General features: G+C 43.5%; 2 protein-coding genes across 3 annotated transcripts; both read left to right on the plus strand.

The window, feature by feature from the left end:
• Positions 1 to 6692: 6692 nt before the first annotated feature.
• Positions 6693 to 13835, plus strand: LOC124661911 (zinc finger CCCH domain-containing protein 6-like). 2 transcript variants are annotated; one of them, XM_047199798.1, is made up of 9 exons: positions 6693 to 6789; positions 6941 to 7125; positions 8126 to 8194; positions 8475 to 8591; positions 8671 to 8949; positions 9299 to 9619; positions 12839 to 12917; positions 13050 to 13268; positions 13354 to 13835. In XM_047199798.1, exons 1-8 carry the CDS (start codon positions 6708 to 6710, stop codon positions 13202 to 13204), a joined length of 1287 nt encoding a protein of 428 aa, XP_047055754.1. In that variant the 5' UTR covers positions 6693 to 6707; the 3' UTR covers positions 13205 to 13268; positions 13354 to 13835. The 2 variants fall into 2 exon arrangements, with proteins under 2 accessions (XP_047055754.1, XP_047055752.1); XM_047199796.1 differs by having other exon boundaries at positions 12839 to 13268.
• A 3561-nt stretch (positions 13836 to 17396) lies between these two features.
• LOC124662637 (zinc finger CCCH domain-containing protein 5-like) lies at positions 17397 to 22804 on the plus strand. Its single transcript, XM_047200449.1, has 7 exons — positions 17397 to 17463; positions 17640 to 17818; positions 18380 to 18448; positions 18610 to 18726; positions 18809 to 19096; positions 19389 to 19706; positions 21862 to 22804. Exons 1-7 carry the CDS (start codon positions 17397 to 17399, stop codon positions 22219 to 22221), a joined length of 1398 nt encoding a protein of 465 aa, XP_047056405.1. The 3' UTR covers positions 22222 to 22804.
• Positions 22805 to 23435: the final 631 nt, after the last annotated feature.

The following is a 23435-nucleotide window of genomic DNA, read 5'->3' on the forward strand; positions in this document are numbered from 1 at the left end:
CCAAAAGCTACTATCATCAAGAAATGGCTAGAATGGGAGGAAGGATGCACCTCAGAATTAAACTTGGATTTAACATCTTTTGCAAAGTTTATACCATGCGAAAAACTAAGGCCACGGAATAAAGCAGCATGCACAGATTCAGCAAATGGTGCTGAGTCCTTCAAGACCTGTGTATTATCTGCCTTAGGAGGTTCCTCAATAACTGTGCTAACCCGCACCTCAGTACATGCAGACACCTGAGAGTGCTCATCCAAGGAATTCACAGGAGTGGCCTGAGGTAATAAAGGTCGACCCAAACGTATGACATGATTAGGAAAAGAAATTTTAGCACCAAGACTTAGAGCATCCGAAGATTTAAGACCTCGTCGACCAATCATGGCACCCTTAGCATTTTTAAGGAGCAACCAATTATCCTTGACAGATAACATCAAAGATCCATCATAAGCCTTCATACGGCCTCTAGCCAGATCAACATGCGTAGAGTAAGTTACCTTCCAACACCGATCTGCCGATCGAGGATCCGAGACCATCATATTCAGGAGATCTTGATCCGAAGCAATAAGATCCTCATTGGGTGAAAGAACACATTTGATCACCTTAACATGAAATGCCGAGAACTCAATCTCAGATCCTATTTCCACGGTATCACCAGCCTGCAAGTACTTCCCCACTATAGACGTGCCCTTGCTATTCATCAACACTAGCCAATCCGTGGCAGGCCACAGATGTAACTCCCCTGCCTGACCATCATGAACTTCCGACCCCAGATCTTGAACTTCTGAGTATGAGACACACCATTTCCACGTCGGAGGAGACATGGCAAGAGAGAGGAGGGATGGAAAACCTAATACCTTGCGCAGGATCACGAGCTGATCCCAATGAGCGGAAAACCCAGGCTTGATCACCGGAGGTGGAGGAGATCGCCGGTGCTAGGGTTTAGAAGGTCGACCCATCTGCCCGACTGTAATTTGTTCACCCAACATGCTTTTATCTTATGGGAGAGACACCTCTAGTAAACTGTGGACCCCGGTCCATTCTTTTATACTGAAATACAAATCTGCTGCAATACTTGTTTTACTGTTTTCTTGCAAACAATCATCTTCCACACAATACGGTTAACCCTTTGTTACGGCAAGCCGGTGAGATTGACAACCTCACTGGTTTCGTTGGGGCAAAGTACTTTGGTTGTGTTGTGCAGGTTCCACGTTGGCGCCGGAATCTCCGGTGTTGCGCCGCACTACATCCCGCCGCCATCAACCTTCAACGTGCTTCTTGACTCCTACTGGTTCGATTAAACCTTGGTTTCTAACTGAGGGAAACTTGCCGATGTGCGCATCACACCTTCCTCTTGGGGTTCCCAACGGACGTGTCAATTACACGCATCAGTGCTTAACCCGAAACTCGGGGACTAGCTATGCCGGTTTTTTGGAGTTTCGCGCTAAGTACTTCGTGCTTAACCCGAAACTCGGGGACTAGCTATGCCGTTTTTTTGAAGTTTCGCGCTAAGTACTTCGTGCTTAACCCTAAACTCGGGGACTAGCTATGTCGGTATTTTGAAGTTTCGCGCTAAGTACTTCGTGCTTAACCCGAAACTCGTGGACTAGCTATGCCGGTTTTTTGGAGTTTCGCGCTAAGTACTTCGTGCTTAACCCGAAAGTCGGGGACTAGCTATGCCGGTTTTTTGAAGTTTCGCGCTAAGTACTTCGTGCTTAACCCGAAACTCGGGGACTAGCTATGCCGGTTTTTTGAAGTTTCGCGCTAAGTACTTCGTTCTTAACCCGAAACTCGGGGACTAACTATGCCGGTTTTTTGAAGTTTCGCGCTAAGTACTTCGTGCTTAACCCGAAACTCGGGGACTAGATATGCTGGTTTTGGAAGTTTCGCGCTAAGTACTTGGTGCTTAACCCAAAACTCAGGGACTAGCTATGCCGGTTTTTTGAAGTTTCGCGCTAAGTACTTCGTGCTTAACCCGAAACTCGGGGACTAGCTATGCCAGTTTTTTGAAGTTTCGCGCTAAGTACTTCGTGCTTAACCCGAAACTCGGGGACTAGCTATGCCGGTTTTTTAAGCAGTTTCGCGCTAAGTACTGCGTGCTTAACCCGAAACTCGGGGACTATGAGGATATATCTATAAATTGTGAAGTTCAAAACCGGCATCAGTATAAAGGAAAGAGTTGAAGTTCAAGTGAGAAGCTTACCATCACATTGTTGTGAACATTGTGCTAGGCGTTGTCAAGCTCCCGCACGGCTTACTTGAGCCGACCAAGGTGCTGCATGTTGTTTCGGGGGCTGCGCGGGTCAATTATCACCTGCCGGTCCTTGCCGATGCCAAGAGTGGCCTCGGAGAGGTCCGAGAGGTTCCATTTTCCAACGTAGCGCTGCAAGTTGCTGATGACACGTGAAGCGCACGTTCGTTGGGAACCCCAAGAGGAAGGTGTGATGCGTACAACAGCGAGTTTTCCCTCAGTAAGAAACCAAGGTTATCGAACTAGTAGGAGATGAAGGCCACGTGAAGGTTGTTGGTGAAGGAGTGTAGTGCGGTGCAACACCAGGGATTCCGGCGCCAACGTGGAACCTGCACAACACAATCAAAATACTTTGCCCCAACTTCACAGAGTGAGGTTGTCAATCTCACCGGCTTGTCGTAAACAAAGGATTAATCGTATGGTGTGGAGAATGATATTTGCTTGCAAAGAACAACGAGAGAACAATGATTGCGTAGGTTGTATTTCGGATGTAAAAGAATGGACCGGGGTCCACAGTTCACTAGTGGTGTCTCTCCAATAAGATAAATAACATGTTGGGTGAACAAATTATAGTTGGGCAATTGACAAATAGAGAGGGCATAACAATGCACATACATATCATGATGACTACTATGAGATTTACTTAGGGCATTACGACAAAGAACATAGACCGTTATCCAGCATGCATCTATGCCTAAAAAGTCCACCTTCGGGTTAGCATCCGCACCCCTTCCAAGTATTAAGTTGCAAACAACGGACAATTGCATTAAGTACCGTGCGTAATGTAAACAATACAAATATCCTTAGACAAAGCATTGATGTTTTATCCCTAGTGGGAACAACACATCCACAACCTTAGAACTTTCTCGTCATCGTCCCGCATTCAATGGAGGCATGAACCCACTATCGAGCATAAATACCCCCTCTTGGAGTTACAAGTATCAACTTGGCCGGAGCCTCTACTAGCAACGGAGAGCATGCAAGATCATAAACAACACATATATGATAGATCGATAATCAACTTGACATAGTATTCCATATTCATCGGATCCCAACAAACACAACATGTAGCATTACAAATAGATGATCTTGATCATGATAGGCAGCTCACAAGATCTAAACATGATGGCACAATAGGAGAAGACAACCATCTAGCTACTGCTATGGACCCATAGTACAAGGATGAACTACTCACGCATCAGTCCGGAGGCGGGCATGGTGATGTAGAGCCCTCCGGTGATGATTCCCCTCTCCGGCAGAGTGCCGGAGGTGATCTTCAGAACCCCCGAGATGGGGTTGACGGCGGCGGCGTCTCAGTAACTTTTCTCGTATCGTGGCTCTCGGTACTAGGGTTTTCCGATACGAAGGATTATATAGGAGAAGAGGCAGCATCGGGAGAGCCAGGGGGTGGCCTCCCCATAGGCCGGCGTGCCTGGGGGCCTGGCCGCGTGGCCCTGTGGGGTGGCCCCCCTGCTGGCCGCCTCTGACTCCTCTTCGGTGTTCTGGAATCCTCCGTGGAAAATAGGGCTGTGGGCTTTTGTTTCGTCCAATTCCGAGAATATTTCCTGTGTAGGATTTCTGAAACCAAAAACAGCAGAAAACAGGAACTGGCGCTTCGGCATCTTGTTAATAGGTTAGTACCGGAAAATGCGTAAAAATGATATAAAGTGTGAATAAAACATGTGAGTATTGTCATAAAACTAGCATGGAACATATGAAATTATAGATACGTTTGAGACGTATCAAGCATCCCCAAGCTTAGTTCCTACTCGCCCTCGAGTAGGTAAACGATAAAAAGGATAATTTCTGAAGTGACATGCTACCATCATAATCTTGATCAATACTATTGTAAAGCATATGAGATGAATGAAGTGATTCAAAGCAATGGTCTATAATTTGTTAACAAATAGATAATGACTAAACAACTGAATCATATAGCAAAGACTTTTCATGAATAGTACTTTCAAGACAAGCATCAAAAAGCCTTGCATAAGAGTTAACTCATAAAGCATTAGATTCTTAATAGAAGGTTTTGAAGCAACACAAAGGAAGATTTAAGTTTCAGCAGTTGCTTTCAACTTTCAACATGTATATCTCATGGATAATTGTCAACAAAGTAATATGATGAGTGGAAATAAGCAAGTATGTAAGAATCAATGCACACAGTTGACACAAGTGTTTGCTTCTAAGATAGAAAGAAGTAGGTAAACTGACTCAACATAAAGTAAAATAAAGGTCCTTCGCAGAGGGAAGCAGGGATTACTCATGTGCTAGAGCTTTTTATTTTGAAAACATGGAAACAATTGTGTCAACGGTAGTAATAATTCATATGGGTTATGTATAAAACTCCCTATAAGTTGCAAGCCTCATGCATCGAATACTAATAGTGCCCGCTCCTTGTCCTAATTAGCTCGGATTTCCATGGATTATCATTGCATTACATATGTTCCAACCAAGTGTCACAAAGGGGTACCTCTATGCCACCTGTACAAAGGTCCAAGGAGATAAATCGCATTTGATTTCTCGATTTTGATAGATCTCAACTTAAGGACATCCATACCGGGACAACATAGAAAACAGATAATGGACTCCTCTTTTATGCTTTAAGCATTCAACAACAGATAATATTCTCATAAGAGATTTGAGGATTAATGTCCAAGCTGAAACTTCCACCATGATACATGGCTTTGGTTGGCGGCCCAATGTTCTCTTATCATCAATATAAGCATACTTAAGATTATCAGGCAACGGTTTCAAATCAAAAACAGGATCTTCCTTTGGCGGTGGTGTTGTACCTAGATCTTCAACCGGTAAGTCATGTTTAAGAATAGGTTGACGAAGGAAAATTTCATCAAGCTCATTCCTTTCTTCCCTAAAGACTTCACTCTTATGATCCTCCAAATGTTGTTGCAAAGGATTATTAGAAGCAAGAACAATAGATGCAAGTTGTTCAACTCTAAAATCATCATTAGGCAATTCAACTTCATAAGGAACTTGGCAAATTTAGAGAAATTAAACTCATAAGATTCACCAGCAAATTTAGTCACAATTTTTTCTTTCTTGCAATCTATAATAGCTCCACAAGTATTTAGAAAAGGTCTACCAAAAATAATAGGACAAGTCTTACTAGCGGCAGAACCAAGTACCAAAAAGTTAGCAGGATATTTAATCTTACCACATAGAACTTCCACATCTCGAACAATACCAATAGGAGAGATAGTTTCTCTATTAGCTAGCCGAATAACCACATCAATATCTTGAAGTTTACAAGAACCAATCTCATGCATGATTTCCCTGTAAAGCTCATAAGGAATGGCACTAGTACTTGCACCAATATCGCATAAACCATAATAACAATGATCACCAATTCTAACAGAGAGCATAGGAACACTGGCTTTTCTAAACTTACTAGGATGTGAAACAATATTAGAAGCATCTTCACAGAAAATGATGTGACCATCTTCTACATTTTCAGTCACAAGGTCTTATCTATTGCAACAGCAGGTTCAACATTTATTTGCTCCTCAGGTTCTATAGGTTTCTTTGCACTTTTGTTAACCACACTAGTTATAACAGAATACTCCTTCATTTTTGCAGAAAAATGAATTTTTTCAATATAAGCTTCAGGAAGAATGTGATCAACAGTTTTAACTTCAATACATTTACCTATAGGTGAATCAGTTTTATCCTTGTAAGGTTCATGATACTTATTAAAATTCTACATAGGCAATTCAAAATGAGAGGCAAAAGATTTATAAAAATTTGTAACAACTTGAGAGTCAAGACCATAAGTAGCACTCATATTTCGAAATTTATCAGTATCCATAAAAGTTTCAATTGCATTTTCATACGGATGGTTGTACGTTTTGTGTCACCCAACTCGGCGAAAATATATTTCCATTTATAGTACCTATAAATCTATTAAATTTTATGTAGATTTGGTGAATGTTAGGAAAAATTGATTTAAGACGAAATTAACGTGCACTACGTAGTATATTTTGACATGAAGCATTGTAATGACAAAAACCCTAGACGGCGGTGGCTGAAGAACATAACTGGGTAGTAGAGTCGAGTGCCATAATAGCGAGCTTAACTCCAACCGTTACCGCCAACATTAATTCAATGGCGAAATGAGCATTAATCCCCACCTTAGATCGACCACGCCGCGTGGTCCCCCCTCCCTTTGCAGTCAAGCAGCAGCCCATAAACAAATAAAAAAAATGGCAAAGGGAGAGAGAAACAAAGAGCAACCTACCTCCCGTCCCGGTGGCAGTGTGTAAGAACCGGACAGGTGCACGCGACTGTGGTGGGAAAAGAGAAAGAGAAAAGACAGGAGCGCAGTAGCCACACCATAGTGGTGGAAAGGAAACGCGAGACACAGAGAAGAGAGGCCCGCCCGATCTCCTCCTCCTCCCCTCCCACCTCCGATCGTTCCCATCCGATTGCCTCCCCGCCCCCGCCCATGGAGCCTCACGCCGCAGCTGCACCCGGAGCCGGAGAAGGAGACGGCGGCCGTGGCGCCGACCCCGACACCGGCCTCGAAGGTAACAGCACGCCCTCCCTTTTCCCCCTCTTCTCCCTTCCGCTATTCTCCATTCCATATCATTATCACGCTTATTAGATCTCCGCGCGTCCGTACGGCGCGCGGATCTACCTGGGCTGGCGTGAGAACTAACGGGATGGAATGCGCTGCAGGGTCCATGTGGAGGATGGGGCTGGGCGGGGACGGCAGCGGCGGCGGTGGCGGCGGGGACGGCGACGGGGCGCGCCTGCCGGAGCGGCCCGGCGAGGCCGACTGCATCTACTACCTCCGCACGGGCGCCTGCGGCTTCGGGGACCGCTGCCGCTACAACCACCCCCGCGATCGCGGAGGCACTGAGGTGACAAAAGCCGCTCTCTCCCCTCCCCTCTCCTTCGCGCGCTTTCCTGATCCGCCTCGGCGCGCCCCTGTGTACGCGCGCGTTTTCGTTGGGTCCATGGGGCAGCTAGATTTGCCATGTAATTCATGCAACCACACGGTAATCCACTGCGAGGATCCCAGAAATTACTGGTAATAATCGGGGTAATGTAGCTCCTCTCTAGCTGAATTGCATCTGCCGCTCGACCATTTTGCCCGTGGCGTCTCCTTACCACTCATCAGGCGGCAGCATCATAATTTGGATTGGCTGAATCTACGCACCCCTATGCATAATAATCCTTCCGGGAGCAGAAGGTTACTCTGCACAGCGCCTTCATTTCATACTTAATTCGCTTTACTTCCACTTAATTGTCTGCTTCAAACCTACTGCTTCGGCTTTATGGGCGCCTAAGTTTACTACCAGCTCTCAATACATGCAATCCGCCCACTTCTACGTTCTCCATTTAGTATATAACCTAATGTACGTATATACATGTATGATCATCGATCACGGAGTTTCACAGTTGTCCGTAACATATGTACATATGTTTTTTTTGCTGTACCTGCTGTATATATAAATCTGGCCAACAACTGTAAGTACCTTACAGTTCACTATTTATGACCCTGATTTTGGTGGATTTGATGCTTTATGACTTGCTTAATATGCAAAAGATACTGCTTAATATACTGCAAAAGATACAGTTAGATTTTACATTAATAAAGCTGCTTCTATCTCGGTGATAGACTGATGGTTTTCATAAATGATTTATGATGCTTCTATACTTTCCTTGTTTTCATTATGGGCGTCTGTTTTTGGTCTGTGGGCCTGGGATATTGTTTTCTTTCTGTTTAGGCAGTAAATCTTCTGTTGAACCTAACCAATAGTTTATCTCCCCCAAATTGGATTCTAGGAATCGTATTTACAGTTTTGCAGTAGATTCAGAATTGACTAATCTCTGTTTTTCCATCATTTGAAAATGTAGTTTGGTGGAGGTGCAAAGAACGAAGTAGCATTGGACTACCCGGAGCGGTTGGGTCAACCAGTATGCGAGGTACATAAATTCAACTGTTTCATGCTCGAATTTTATTACCTTTCCATACAACCGAGCATCAGTCACACTCTTGAGCATGCATACACCAACTCCTGCAGACCTGCACACTATTTGCATGCACCTAGTTGCCCACGGATTTGTTACTCGTTTGACTGGCATGCAGAGTGAACAAGTAAAAAACGTAGTAATCACTGGCATAGTGTTCAGCACACTGACTATTAAAGTTATGCCACATGACTTCTAAATTGTTTGTACTTATTCTTCTGTATTCTTTTTGCAGTACTACATGAAGACTGGGACTTGCAAATTTGGCTCCAACTGCAAATATCACCATCCTAAGCAAGATGGGTCTGTTCAACCTATATTGTTAAACAGTAATGGATTCCCTCTACGTCAGGTGTGAAATTCTCTCCAAAAACATTGCTACTTTAGTGAAATATTTTAATGGAAAGTTTATTGATACCAACAAAGTGCAGGGTGAGAAAGAGTGCTCCTACTACATGAAGACTGGACAATGCAAGTTTGGTTCTACATGTAAATTTCATCATCCAGAATTTGGCGGTGTTCAAGTGACTCCTGGAATTTATCCACCATTTCAGTCCCCATCTGTACCTTCGCCTCATCCGTACGCTCCTCTTACAAATTGGCAAATGGGGAGGCCACCTGTAGTTCCTGGATCATATATGCCAGGCTCTTATTCTCCAATGATGCTATCATCTGGAATGATTCCCGTGCAAGGATGGAGCCCTTATCCGGTAACTAACTTGAGTTGTAAATAATATTTTGACATGCATTGCAGGTTTCAAATGCAAAAAATGAACTAAGATTCACAAATCATAATAGCCAACTTGTGTAAACATGTAAAGCAATTAATCGACACCTTGTAAATTGTAGATTAGACTGAAAGATGGAAAATGAGTTCATTATCATGTGGGCAAGAGCTGAAAGGCATCCACTAACATGTTACCTGAAAAAGTGGCTAATGTTAAGAACAATAAAATGGGGCAAGTAATTGACATATGTGATCATAGAATGCAAACCTAAGAGTGCATGCAGCTAGATGCATCTTTTGCTCCAAGTAAATAACTCTTCTGTTTGATGCAGGCTTCAGTAAACCCTGTAGCATCAGGTGGAGCCCAACAAAGTGTTCAAACTGGTCATGTGTATGGCATAGGGCACCATGGATCTTCCTCTGCAATTGCTTATGGTGGTCCTTACATGCCTTATTCTTCCTCAACTATACAATCCAGCAATAATCAACAAGAACATGGATTCCCTGAGCGGCCAGGGCAGCCTGAGTGTCAGTATTACATGAGGACTGGAGATTGTAAATTTGGTGCTACATGTAAATATCATCATCCTCGAGACTGGAGTTCACCCAAATCTAATTATATGTTCAGCCCTTTTTGCCTTCCACTTCGTCCAGTGAGTAACCTGAACACATCTTTTACATGTTGTAGGAACTAGTGCTACTTGTTTATATGATCATTTTAATCCCCTGCAAGCCAGTCAGAACTTTCATAGTTCCTTGGAATTTGAAAAAAATAAACCAAAGTTAAGGTTGAAGTGTTGAACAAAAGAAACCAGCCAACAACACTTCCTCACTGCTACAGAAGGAAACACTGTTGCATATATATGATTTTTAGCCCAAAAGAATCTCAGAGATAATCATATCCACTACTTCTTGAAGACTCTTATCTGCAAGACTCAGTCTACGTCAGTGGTAATATCTATCCATATGATTGACCAGCACCAATACCCCTTATTTAATTCCTTCCCAACAACAACAAAACAACCAAGCCTTTCAGTCCCAAACAAGTTGGGGTAGGCTAGAGTTGAAACCCATAAGATCTCGAAGCCAAGTCATGGTTCCGGAACGTGGATAGCTAACTTCCACGCACCCCTGTCCATGGCTAAATCTTTGTCGATATTCCAAACCTTCAGGTCTCTCTTAACGGACTCCTCCCATGTCAAGTTAGGTCTACCACGACCCCTCTTAACATTCTCAGCACGCTTTATCCGTCCGCTATGCACTGGCACTTCCGGAGGCCTCCGTTGGATATGTCCAAACCATCTGAGACGATGTTGGACCAGCTTCTCTTCAATCGGTGCTACCCCATCATTAAAAATAAAAATAGCATTTTAGAGAGGTCACACCTCAGAATGGTCTATCTGCAAAACCAATAACCTTGAGGGATTAGCAAAGTTCACCTATTAAAGATGTTGGGCAGGCGGACTTTGAAGTTCGTAAAAAATCTAGTCATGGATTGAGAACCACTTGTGGCCAGGGTTCTCCCCATGCTCTACTAAGTGTATGCACATCATCTTGTTTGTCCTTCAAATTGCAAGAAATTTTCTAGCATTACTTTGGCCCTTCTTATTAGTACTTGTGCAATGATTGATTCATTTGGCCGCCTTCAACTCTAGTTTCTGTCTCTTGCACTGACCGTTCCTTAGCATGCTTAGACATATTTGGGTACTTAACCACATAATTGCTTTGTAACTTGCTTAGCTTAATGGTTGGTTAATATCCTTTTACTTTTTTTTTACCTTTTTAAATTATAAGAAGGCATGAACCTCTCAAATAGAACATACCTCCTCCTACCTCTGGACCGTATTAATCGACGCCACCACCACACTAATCTACCTGCATGCAGCGAACAGTCCGCGTCGATTAAAAACGACCGGAGGGAGTAGTTGTGAAGGGTTTTGTGACATTATCACGAATGAATGAGTCCCACAAGATAGTTCAGACAGTGACTCCCAGTTAATGCTCTCATAAATACAAGTTGTTCAGAAGTCATGAGGTTGGTTAGTTTGTACTTAGAAGAATATATCATGTCTCCTGATCATATGGCTTGCACTCAAACCCTATTCTTGAGTCGCAACTCTCAAGTGCTTATTAGCAGCTGTCCCGGACACTCAGGTGTCGATAAGTTGTTACAGATCAATCATTTGAGTTTATGCAACATATTTTTTTAGAAATTCTAATCTTCATGATTGAACATGTTGATTTGTCAGTGTTTTCTATCAATTAAGTTCTTGTCATGGTCTATCAGAATAGCCAGGGTAGTTGTTGAGAGACAGATGGTAGCACAATGTTTCTATACTCTTTAGTCATCAGCTAAACGTTAGGGCAGTAAAAACCGTCAAATGCTTGTCATGTGGCCAAGATCCTCATTGTTTAGGCCCTGAATAATCAGTCCATTCAACTTGGTTGATTGAGACTCACATTGATTAAATGACTGTTATGATCTCAGAAATTTGTGCAGATACAGTGTAATCCAGCATATAATGGTGGAAAAAAGTAGTATTCTCCCAATTTCCTAGCCAGTCAAGTTTCTTCAATGAATAAACACCATAATCTACCTATGTATTTAAGTTTTCTAACCAGGAGGATATTCCAGCCTTTTGTTTCTGTTTTTGTCCTAGTGTTAGTTTTTGGCCTTCTGCCTTTCTAAGATCTGTGTATATATACAAATTAATAGATAAAACAATGATTCTTTTGCCAAAAAAAAGGATATAGTGATGGAAATGAGCTTTCAGTTGCCCATGGCTCTGTCCTAAGTATTCCATCTTGAGAAAAAAAACTGAATAATATGTGAATAGCTTGGTCTTAGGTTCATCACCATATAGTGCACATAGTTGCAGCAGTGAAGGTCTTCTGCAGAATCCTTAGTGTTAGCTTGGTGTTTAGCATGTTGTGGGTTCATTATGTCCTGAATAATTGAAATAATTTTTAGAAAGAATATGATTTTTATGTCAACTTGTATATTTACTAATGGGTATATATTTTTGTGTCACATCATGATCACGTGCACCAATGGCCAAGAAGGCATGAACAATATTAATACTTCATATCTCTGTGCTTGTTACTGATGTGTATTTATAACATATACTGTGTAAAGATTGATATTATGTCTCCCAAAATAATTTCATTACCATAAAGTAAATCCATACTCTGTTTTGTCTTGTGAAGATCTGTCTTATGAAGATTCCTTCAGGCATACCAAGATCAACAAATGCTTGAAAAGCATTTGTCTTGGTTCTATTCGAAAGGAAGTTGATTAAGTCTTTACGCTCATGGAACATTCTGAAACAAATCATGTAGTTTCGGGTACATGCTAGAGCCATTGAGTAGCAGGAATTGATGTCCCCATCTGGCATTTGCTTGCCAATGCTGTTTGCTCTTTCTAATTGGTATGCACCAGCTCAACAAAGTCAAGGACTTTAGGGGAGCCTAATCTGCCTTGCTTACATGTTTCTCCTTGATTGAACTTCCCTGCATGGCGTTAGAGCAAAATGTCATTATGAAAGCATCCATTGATAACAAAATCCTCTATTTCCTTTATTTTGGGATCTTATGAGATCGTAGTTAGTTGCAATTGTGAACTTGTGATTATCAGTGTGATATCCTGAATTATTATGCAGTATCTGCAAGTTACAGCTCTCTGTATTTTGTGTTGGGAACGGCGCATGCTTTGTCTGGAATTTAATGGCATAAATCACATGTGATGCCAGATTTCAGATTTGCTTTAATATGCTCGAAAAAGTGTAGTGGCCTTAGACAGTATATGTATTTATAGTTCTTTTTTAAGTACATGCAGTTTCTTACCAGGCTGCTTATGTCATCTGAATTTTCAGGGTGCTCAACCTTGTTCATACTATGCCCAAAATGGGTACTGCAGATATGGAGTTACATGCAAGTATGATCACCCGATGGGTACGCTCGGCTACAGTTCATCTCCTTTACCCCTCTCTGACATGCCAATTGCTCCCTATCCTCTTGGCTTCTCTATTGCCACATTGGCTCCATCTTCATCTTCCCCAGATCTAAGGCCAGAATATATTTCAGCTAAAGACCCATCAGTCAACCAAGTAGGATCACCAGTGACCGCATCTGACCCTGCTGGACCAATCTTGCCGAAAGGGGGTTTCCCGCCAGACACCGTGATGCGTGCTCAGACTAATGCGACAGCCGGCGGTTCAAGCCCTGGTGGCGGTCGCTGATTTTTCTGAGCTGAGTAGAGAGATCTCTCATCTCTCAGAACAATTTTCCAATCATTTGACACAGGTAAATTTGAACCCTCCACAATTTTCCCCATCGTATAAATTCTGCTGCTACTGGAGTGCATTCTTTCTTACACTGTCCATATCAGTTCTCATAGGCCCCTCCGATGTGAATAAAAAGCTGGAGCCTCTGTAGAGAAGGTTCGGCGAGGGTGGTTATCTCTGCCATCTCAATAAAAAGCATTGATAGGTTACAAGCAAGCAAAGCTCGATTCACTTGCAAATTTTTGCGTTCTTCTGTTCATCGCTGAGACGGGAAAAGCAAGGTTTTTGGATATCAGGTTCGATAGCTCGCAGCCGGTGTGGATATTCGTATATCCATTCCCTTGGTAAATAATTCTGGGGCAAGGAAATCTCCACATGCAGAAATTACTGGGTTTTGGTCCTGCCCTTCTGAAGTTATTTTCTTTTTTTGTTCTGTATATTGTCATATATATATCGTCAACAAACTCAGACTTGAAACTACATAAGTACATATATATGTGTCCATACTGGGAGCAAGGCACATTGTAATGAACACTGAACTTTTATAATTTAATGAAATACTGCTGCCAAACCTCTCAGTTCTACACTACTGGCATTCTGTTCACAAAATGCTGAACTGTACATTTTTTTGCTGCATGTTGCTGCTTTGAAATGACTGTAACTGCATGTTGCTGGTATTAGCTTTGCTCACGCAATGCGTCCAGAGAAGTGTAAGGTGAAATTTGTATGTCATTTGATATGCGTGTCATATCTTGATTGTGGTGAATCCATTCGATATTTATCAATCTAACAATCAAGTTACATTTTATTCTTAGTTAATTGTACTCAATTTTTATTGATCAAACAATCAAGTTTTGAAAAAAAGACTCATATAGACATTTTGTAGTCATCATTACTGGAGAATGGGCCCAAGAAGTCTTCCACACGCCTGAAAAATCAGGAGCAGTTGGACGTTCCATTACTCCACCAACAGATGGCTCGTTGCCGCGTCCCCCATTAAAGCGTTTTTCTTGTTACTCAAGGTCACACCAGTACTGAGCGAGCGCACGACTGTGCTGGAGGTGGTGGAAGGAAGATTGCCAACTTGCCAAGTCACGTTCCAGTAGTACTCCCTCCGATCCCGTTTTAATTAACTTCGTCCGCAGTAATTAGTGCGAAAAACCCCTCACGTTTCCCCCTTTCTACGCCACAGTCCCCGCGCAGTCACCTCCTCTGAGTCCCGACTCAGCCCTTCTCGATCTTTCAGCCGTCTCCGGCCGATCCCGCGACCGCTCGCGCAGCCGCTCCCCTACTCCCTCCCGCGCGCCATCCCGCCTCGACCTCTCCCGCATCCCGCTGCCGCCGCGCTCTCCTCCTCCTCCTCTTCGCCGCTTCCCGGTCGTGCGGCCCCTCACCCCCTCCTCCCTCGCGCTCCGCCATCCACGCCCACCGCCGGCACACCGGCGAATCCCGGCGGCGCGCGGGCCTGCCGGGCGGAGGTGCGGTCTCCCGGGCTCGGGTGGTGCCGTGGCTGCCGGCGACGGTCTGGAGGCGGCGGAGATCGCAAGCGAGCTCACGCCGGCGGCCATGGTGGTTGGTGCGCGGGCCAGATCCGGGCCCCCGCTTGGAGGCGGGTGTATTTTTTGTTACATTGTAAAGGGCTTGAAATGTAAAATTGCATTACTCGAAGCGTTTTTCTCCCCCGAGTTAATTAAAACGGGACGGAGGGAGTACGAGATGCCTAAGATCTACGTAGATTTGGATGTCTCTATACATTAAAAAAATATAAATACATTAAAATTTAGATAAACTTGTGACATCCTTTTATGGACAAAGGTAGTACAATACTATGCAGTCAAAAGTTTACATTGACGCAAGGAGGAAATTCAAAATGGAAACTCAAAACGGCTGAAACCAAATTGTAGACTAGCCAATGATGTAACTACAAATGTGCAAAATCTCGATACGAATACTTTGTATTATAGGCTAGACAGATTTGACATAATCTGAAAACTTTTATAGTGAACAATGTACATTTCAATACTATCCTACAATCTAAAGTATTTAGGATATTGCCATACTAAATATTGGCAAGTTAGGTCGGCTGGAACCTTGAATTTTACTCATAAAAGCTGCACTAAGCTTAGCACAGTCGAAAGTGTTCATTCCTTGCACTAAATACTGAAGTATTTGAATCTTATATACTCTCCCTTTATGATTTTCATTTAAATTTGAACTAGAACCACGGCAAGGATTATGAAACAGAGGATAACATGAAACTTATACTCCTAGAAGGCTAGAACGGCCTATTACTAAAGCGAAAGTATACATTTTTTAGAATAACATGGATCGCTTCCTGGCTCCATTTCATTGAAACGAAACCATGACGTCACAAAGTTCTTAAGCCAGCATGGCAACACTAAAAGATTCAAGGAAGAAGAGAAGAGCCAAAACAATTGACCAACTCGTCACACGACGAAACCAGCTGATGTTGGCCAATCCAAAAACAACAAAAACCCGTCTCAAACGAGCGACACAAGTTTTTGAGGCCACACACTGCATCCGAGTTGTTCATAAAACATGCACCACATCAACTATATGAAATAGGAGTCGCTCGACGCCAGGGTGTTTGGACCCTCTCACTCCATCACCATATGGATTGCTTTATCGTCTTCAAGATGATCTTGAAGATAAGAAGAAAACGCCTAGCCTCCATGTGATGAGCTGATAGCAGTGGCCTTCTAGTTGGAAATTCATCCAAAAGGCTTGCAGACCAGTCCGACATCAGCTCTAGCAAATGGTAGAGTTTTCTGCAAAAGAGTTGTGAATTGATCCAAAGGGGGCCATTTATGGTGTTCCACTCAAGTTTTTGTTGTTGTTGTTGTTAAAGTCAATAATGTTATTGTTATTCCAAATGCCCCAGGAGTAGGATAGGAAAGAATTTTTGAGTAGTAAATATCTCTTATTATTGTATAGCCACTTTGAAGCTAAACTAATAAACACATTAAAAACCTGAGGAACACCAGCCTAAGTAATACGTACAGTCAAAGAAGGAATGTTTAGCAATTTGCTATTTCTTTGCATATACTAGATTCTAGGGGTTTAGGGATTCCCCTCTTTCTCATGTTATCCCTAGTTATTACTACAGTATTTTATTTTAGGTGGCATCTTAAGTTTCCACATAGAAGGTAGATGTGCTTCCCTATTATTAAGAATCACATACAGTAGTACATTGATTTAGTGGAATAAACCCCATTGGTTTGATACCCTTGGTCGTCATGCTCAGTCAAGCTAACAGTAGCTAGAAATATTTCTTATTACCTTTCTCATTCGCTTTAAAGCCCATTTAGGAGATTGAAAGAAAGACATTATATAAGTAGAGCTCATTTGGCTAGAAAGTATACATTGAATTGAGGAGCGTATCTATGTATATGAATGATGCGAATGATGAACGTTGTGAAACGTGGGGATGCGCCGAAGGGGGAGGGGAAGCACCGGACCACCACGGTACCAACCAATCCACCAACTATCGCTGCACCGAATAAAAACACCAGATTCCGCACGTTGCTTTTTCACAAGAAAAGAAAAACCGATCACTGGGCAGAGAGGAACCAAACCAAAAAGTGTCGACCGGGCATCCTAGGCGGAGCACGTGACGGTGCCGCCGCGGTGGGGCCCGGGCTCAGGCCAGGGCCAGGGCAGGGCCGTGGCAGCACCGCAGCGACCGACCGTCCGGACGACCGCGCATTCAATGCGGCCCGCGGCTTGCCCACTGCCCACTCCCGCCTGGCCCCACCACCACCACTTTCCGCCCTTTTGCGTTTCCACCCCTCCACTTTCTCTCTTATCGCCGCCGCGCCCTTGCGGTGGGCTTCTTGGCGCCTACGCGAAGTCACCCACGCGCTGTCCGGGCCACGACACGACACCCCCAACCCAAGCGAGAGCAGAGTGAGTCCCACTCACGCAGAAAAAGCCACGGGACTGCGAGCGTACGGGCTGCGACTGCAAGGGAGAGAGAGAAGAGGAGTCCGGAGGAAGCAACGCCGCCGAGAGATTTTCCTTCGCTTTCCGCCTCGCCGGAGCTAGCCAGGCGACGACGGCCGGCCCCGATCCCCGCCCGATCGCGCGCCGACGCGGGAGGAGCATTCCGGGACCCGCGCCGCCCATGATGGAGCCGTACACCGCCGCGCCGCCCGAGGACGCCGCCGACCCCGACCCCGACACCGGCCTCGAAGGTACGCCCCCCCAATTCCAGCTCCCCCGCTCTCTTTCGGGGTGCTCTACTGCTCGCGCGCGCGCGTGTTTGGGGAAAAAAAAAAGGAGGGGGTTTCCTTTCGGTGCTCTGCTGCTCCCTGCTAGGGTTTTGGATCTTCGATGCGGGCTCACGCGCGCGAATGCTGTGTCCTCGCAGGGTCCATGTGGAGGCTGGGGCTGGGAAGCGGCGGGGAAGCGCCGGCGGCGGCGGCGGCCGCCGGGGCGAGGCTCCCGGAGCGGCCCGGCGAGGCCAACTGCGTCTACTACCTCCGCACCGGCGCCTGCGGCTACGGCGAGACCTGCCGCTACAACCACCCGCGCGATCGCGCCGCCGCGGTGAGCACACCGCTTCTCTCCTCTCCTCTCCCGACCCGATTTTACTTCCCCTCCGCGTCATGCTCGGCTTCGCTTCAGTCTACTAACTTATTAAGTGCGACTTGTCACTCCCTGATAATGACCGCCAGCTGAATTACAGCTGGTTGGTGCGGAGGGGGAGCTTCCGCCTCAAGCCTTTCGCCGCGATTCAGCCGATTCTCGTTAGCTATCACGAGCTCACGGAAGTGAAATCGGATTGTGCGCGACTTGGTTGCTGTCGTTGATTACCTGATCTGATTGTTTAATGCGGATACTGCTCGTCTTAGTCTCGCGGTTAATGTTGATAATTCTGAGCTCCACTTTCTACCCACGGTGCCCACTTGCTCATCGCATTGACCGAGTCCTACCTCTGTCAGGAAAATCCTTATTTATTTGCTTTATACCTCAACTAGATGGCCATGTTCACATGTCTGCAGCGAGCGGTTGCAGAGCCTTATGCAGAGTACAGTAGGCACTAGCTAGATTGAGCTCAAGGTGAGATTGAATTGAAATTATTAACGTGTTTCCTGCTCTGCTTTTCAGTTTGATGGAGGCGCAAGGACCGCGCGCACCGTGGAGTATCCGGAACGACCAGGCCAGCCTTCGTGCGAGGTAATTGAACTTATCCCCATCCTCGTATAATGGTATCAAGTAGAAGGTCTCTCCTACAGAACCTGCTAACTGATATTTCAGGCATCACGCATGATCTGTTTCTTTGTACTATGTCATGTGGTGGATACTCTACAGTTAACATTCGTCACTTCCTTTTCCAGTACTACATGAAGAATGGGAGTTGTAAGTTTGGCTCTAACTGCAAATACAATCACCCCAGAGAAGGTGGTTCTGTCCAACCAGTTGTGTTAAATTCCAGTGGGTACCCTCTGCGTCAGGTGGGTGTTTGTTCAATCAAAGTTTATATGTCTTGTCCCTCCTTTATTCTTTCGCTGATAAAAGCTTCCTTTTGTCATGCAGGGTGAGAAAGAATGCTCCTACTATATCAAAACCGGCCATTGCAAATTTGGGTCTACGTGCAAGTTTCATCACCCACAAGGGCCAGAACCTGGTGTTGTTTCAGAGGCTCCTAACATGTACCCACCTGTCCAACCATTGCCTATCTCTTCCTCTCTTCCATACCCACCTCTTGCCAACTGGCAGTTGGGGAGGCCTTCTGTGCTGCCAGGATCATATTTCCCTGGCTCGTACCCTCCAATGATGCACCCATCTGCAGTCATGCCAATGCAGGGATGGAACCCTTACATGGTAAGTTTCAGTTGGTATTATTTTTCATTTTGGTCTTTGTGCTACAGAGAGTAGGAAGTAAGTTATTTCGCAAGGATGTTTTCTCTGAAATGATTTTTTTTCCATCTGGACTGAATTTTGTAAAATTAATTCATAATCATAAGATCTCTTTTTAAGGATGCAACCATTACTGTCTAGTGTCACAAACTTCCAAAGCTTGACCTTGTACTTTTGTGTTATGAAGCATTTGATGCATGGTCAGAAAAATATGAAACTGTCCTGATGAACTCCTTATTCTTCTTTGTATTCTTAGTCACCTATGAATCAAGTTGCGTCAGCTGGGGGACAGCAAACGGTTCAGGCAGGGCCACTGTATGGCTTATCGCACCAAGGACCTCCATCTGGAGTTGCTTATGGCAGTAATTATGCACCGTTGCCTTCTTCAACATGGCCTTCAAGTAATAAACAAGAAGTTGTCTTTCCTGAGCGGCCTGGGCAGCCTGAGTGCCACCACTACATGAAGACAGGGACCTGCAAATTTGGAGCCACATGCAAATATAATCATCCTCAGTACCTGAGTACACCTAGGTCCAACTATATGCTGAGCCCTCTAGGTCTTCCAATTCGGCCGGTGAGTAGAACACATCAGTCTGTTTTCTTACATTTAAGTACTATGTTGTCTCCAAGAAAGTTAGTCCAAAAGCATGCCACTGAGTTTTTTTATATGTTGTCCTTGATAAGATTGACACCACAGCTTATTGTTCTGATACAACTGAATTGGTAAGTGAACTTTGATGTACGAGTGTAGTTTAGTCTAACTGCATAATTAGTGAAGCCTAGTGATGATATCGTGTATTCAGTTACTAGAAGTTTTTGAAATTAGTTGGCGTTCTGTCATAGATTTTGGCTGCAACATTGATCAAGCTGCCATACTTGGAAGAACAGTTCATCCACTGTCTTAGTTTCATCACCCAAATCCACCTTCCATATACAATAACTGTTCAAAGTTTTGTTCCTAGTCTAGTAAATCATGTTATTATACTAAGTCCTAAGTTTAGCTTGTCATTTAATCAACCAGAATGTGAAGCAAAGCCAAGCACTACAAAATGTGTACTGTGCACGCCTGCAATTTTCTCTTTAGCCTGTAGCAGAACATGTGTTTGCAAACATAAAAGCCTGTACTGGAAGAAAGGGCCTATTATGCGTCTATTGACCTTTTTTCTTCTAGTTTTAAGTATATCCCTATTATACTATGCATAGGATGCTGTTTTGTGTATCGTCAATGAGATTTCTGAGTTTTGACCTTGTTCTGCTTGAATTCAGGATGGTATGAGCATTGAAAATATAAGATGGGATCATTTGTTGCATTGCATGCTTTTAAACCAGTCCTCTGGGTTGTGTAACTCGTGTTTCTTGTTCATTTCGATGTTCAACTTTTAACCTTGAACTCTGTAACCGGTTGTTTTTAACCTTGGAAGTACCGAATCAGTTTACTTTAACCCAAATGTTTTTGTGTTGACATGATCACTTATACAAATACACGTCAGCACCATGACATGTCAGCAATTTTTTTAAGTACTAAAGATAGGGGAAAAATCATACATAATAAGTTTTCTGCAATAATCTGAAACTTCTGTACTAAATTCGGGTGAACCTTTCAGTTTGACTTGAATCCTTCTATCATGCTGACAATTCGAAAATACATTTTTAGGGAACTCGGAGAATGTTTTTTCAGACTGGCTATTAAAGAACTTAGCAACATGTCATCAAGACACTACTTAATTCGTTTTTGAGTTTACTACAGTATATCTGATTTTCCTAATAATTGGAAATTTCCAAGACAATATGTTTGTCCTGTGATTTTCTTGATTTTTCTGTTTTCTTACTAAGTTGCTGACATAGGAAGGTGATTGTCTTGTGGGGCATCATCTATATGCATTGGATGAAGCCAGCCGAGCCGGGCTAGGGCTGGCAGCCAAACCAATCAGGGACTGGTCATAGTAGTTAATTAAAGGAAGAAAGAGTGCCCCTTGAAAAACTTAACATGAAACAAGTAAACATGTTGCTGTATGTCTTTCATTTCCCCCTTTCCACATTTCAAAATGAAACCAGCTTTGGCTTAATCACAATGACCTTGATTCTTGACCAATATAGTGATGGATAGTTGTTTGTTCACACGTTAAAGCGCTCTTAGTCATGTTACACCGTTAGGCTGAAAAGCTAATTTGTAGAACATCAATAGTAAAATTTGACAAATTGAAACTGTTCCATTTTTTGATCTTGTCATATCTATGATCTCTAGAAGAATAAGGAAAACTTTCCATTTTCTGTTACTAGATTACGGTTAAATATAATTATCTTCTCCAGTGACATAACGATGAAGTGCAGGTGACTATGAGATTATCTCTATACCTGATTAAGAATTGACATCTTCGTTGTGATTTTTTGTCACCTACCAGTAGCAACTAGCAGACTAATTTATTATCGTCTTAACCAAAATGGATGTGAATTAATTATGTCAACTTAAATTGTTGCTTTGCAATATATTTGTCCAAACTTATCTTCGGATGCACAATGCATAGTGTAATGTTCATGTAGCATTTCATTTCTTCTTCAAGTGAGTGCAAGTAATAATGCAAAGTAGAACTTCATCTAGTAATGGATTTCCTGTGGCAAAACATGCATATAGGATACTACAATACTCAAGCTAATCTGATAAATAGGATTACCCAATTCTCTTTTTGCACATGGAGCTACATTGTGATCAACTTTCCTTCAATTTGCAGGGTGCTCAGCCATGTGTTTACTATTCACAGCATGGCTTCTGCAAATATGGTCCGGGATGCAAATTTGATCACCCACTGGGTGCTCTAAGCTACAGCCCTTCAGCGTCATCGCTTGGTGACATGCCTATTGCTCCCTATCCTAGTCTCCCTGCTGCTCCTATGGCCCCATCTCCATCATCTTCTGTTCCGCGGCCAGAGTACATCCTTGGCAAGGACTCTTCAGCGTACCAGCCAGCATCACCTGGAACTACATTCGGACCTTCTGGACCGATGTCAAAAGTTTATGCTCCACACATGCTTCTCCGACCTCCAACTTCCACAACTGGTGCCACTGTCACAAGCCATGGTGGAGAGCTCTAATCCCATTTCTGGCATGAAGATGGATGTTCAGCAAGCTTCTCAAGAATTTTTTTTGGCGTATTAGAGATGAGATATCAACTCATTTTTTGCTCCGATTCGGTTCCACAGCTAGTCTGTCTCCACTTCTCCCAGCAGCTGTTCACTCAGAACCCCACCCAGTGTGAATATGGCTGGAGCTGACATAGACAACTCATGGCCAAGGTTGCAATCCTTGCCATCTGAATAAATGCATAGATGGGCAGTGGTAAGCTCGTCCCCTGCCATTATTATGTTCATTGCTGAAATGGAAAAGAGGGAGAATCCTGAAATCCAAATTAGCTGACGGTCTTTGTATCGGTACATAATTATCGAAGCAGGCCACATGATGCATCATTGCAGAGAGGTTTTGTACCTGAAATCGATTGGGTTCGGCACTGCTGCCCAAATCTTTGCTCATTTAACCATCTCATATGTGTTATGCAACTACCAGTCTGGACTTCTGTAATATGTATAGTATATATATCCATAATGCGAACAACTGAACATGGAACAACGTAATGGACCATTTGGAACTTTCAATTGAATCATCTGCGCTTCTGCATCATTGTTCATCTGCATCAAGTTCGAATACTAAGTCAGTAGATTAAGTGTATTAAGTAGCTTGTTATGCTGTTTCTGCATCAAGAACTGAGCGCGCTGGTGGAGCCTTTTTTTCTCGGACGAACTGGTAGAGCCAACTTAGGCAATGTGCAGCAGAAAACGTGGATGCTATCATAATGCATAATCAGTGTCTTACAGCCTTGTTATTTCCCGTTTGAATGGTATGTTTTTACACCTTTTTGTGTGTGGAAGAATTTGGCCTCACATTGGAAATTCGCATTTGATCTCTCGCGGTGAAAACGGAGTGGATACAGTGGAATAGTGCCGAAATCATATATGTAACCATTCTTTTTGGAGCAGATAATAACGAATAAAGAATCAGAGCCTGTAGTTTATGAATATGGGGCGAATACGGTTCGTTGTGGTTAAATATTTTGTTGGATCTCTCTTCAAAAATAGACCGATATGTACTAGGGAGTACATCCGTTCTAATACCATATATTTTGAAATACTTGAGCCACTTACTTTAAAACGGAGGGAGTAACACATAATATGGATTGACTTACTCCAAATCAACGGTTCGTTGTGTTCTTTTTTTTTGACGATACGGTTCATTGTGATTAAATACATTTAAA

The sequence above is a fragment of the Lolium rigidum genome, chromosome 6 (genome assembly GCF_022539505.1).
Source record: "Lolium rigidum isolate FL_2022 chromosome 6, APGP_CSIRO_Lrig_0.1, whole genome shotgun sequence".
NCBI lineage: Eukaryota > Viridiplantae > Streptophyta > Magnoliopsida > Poales > Poaceae > Lolium > Lolium rigidum.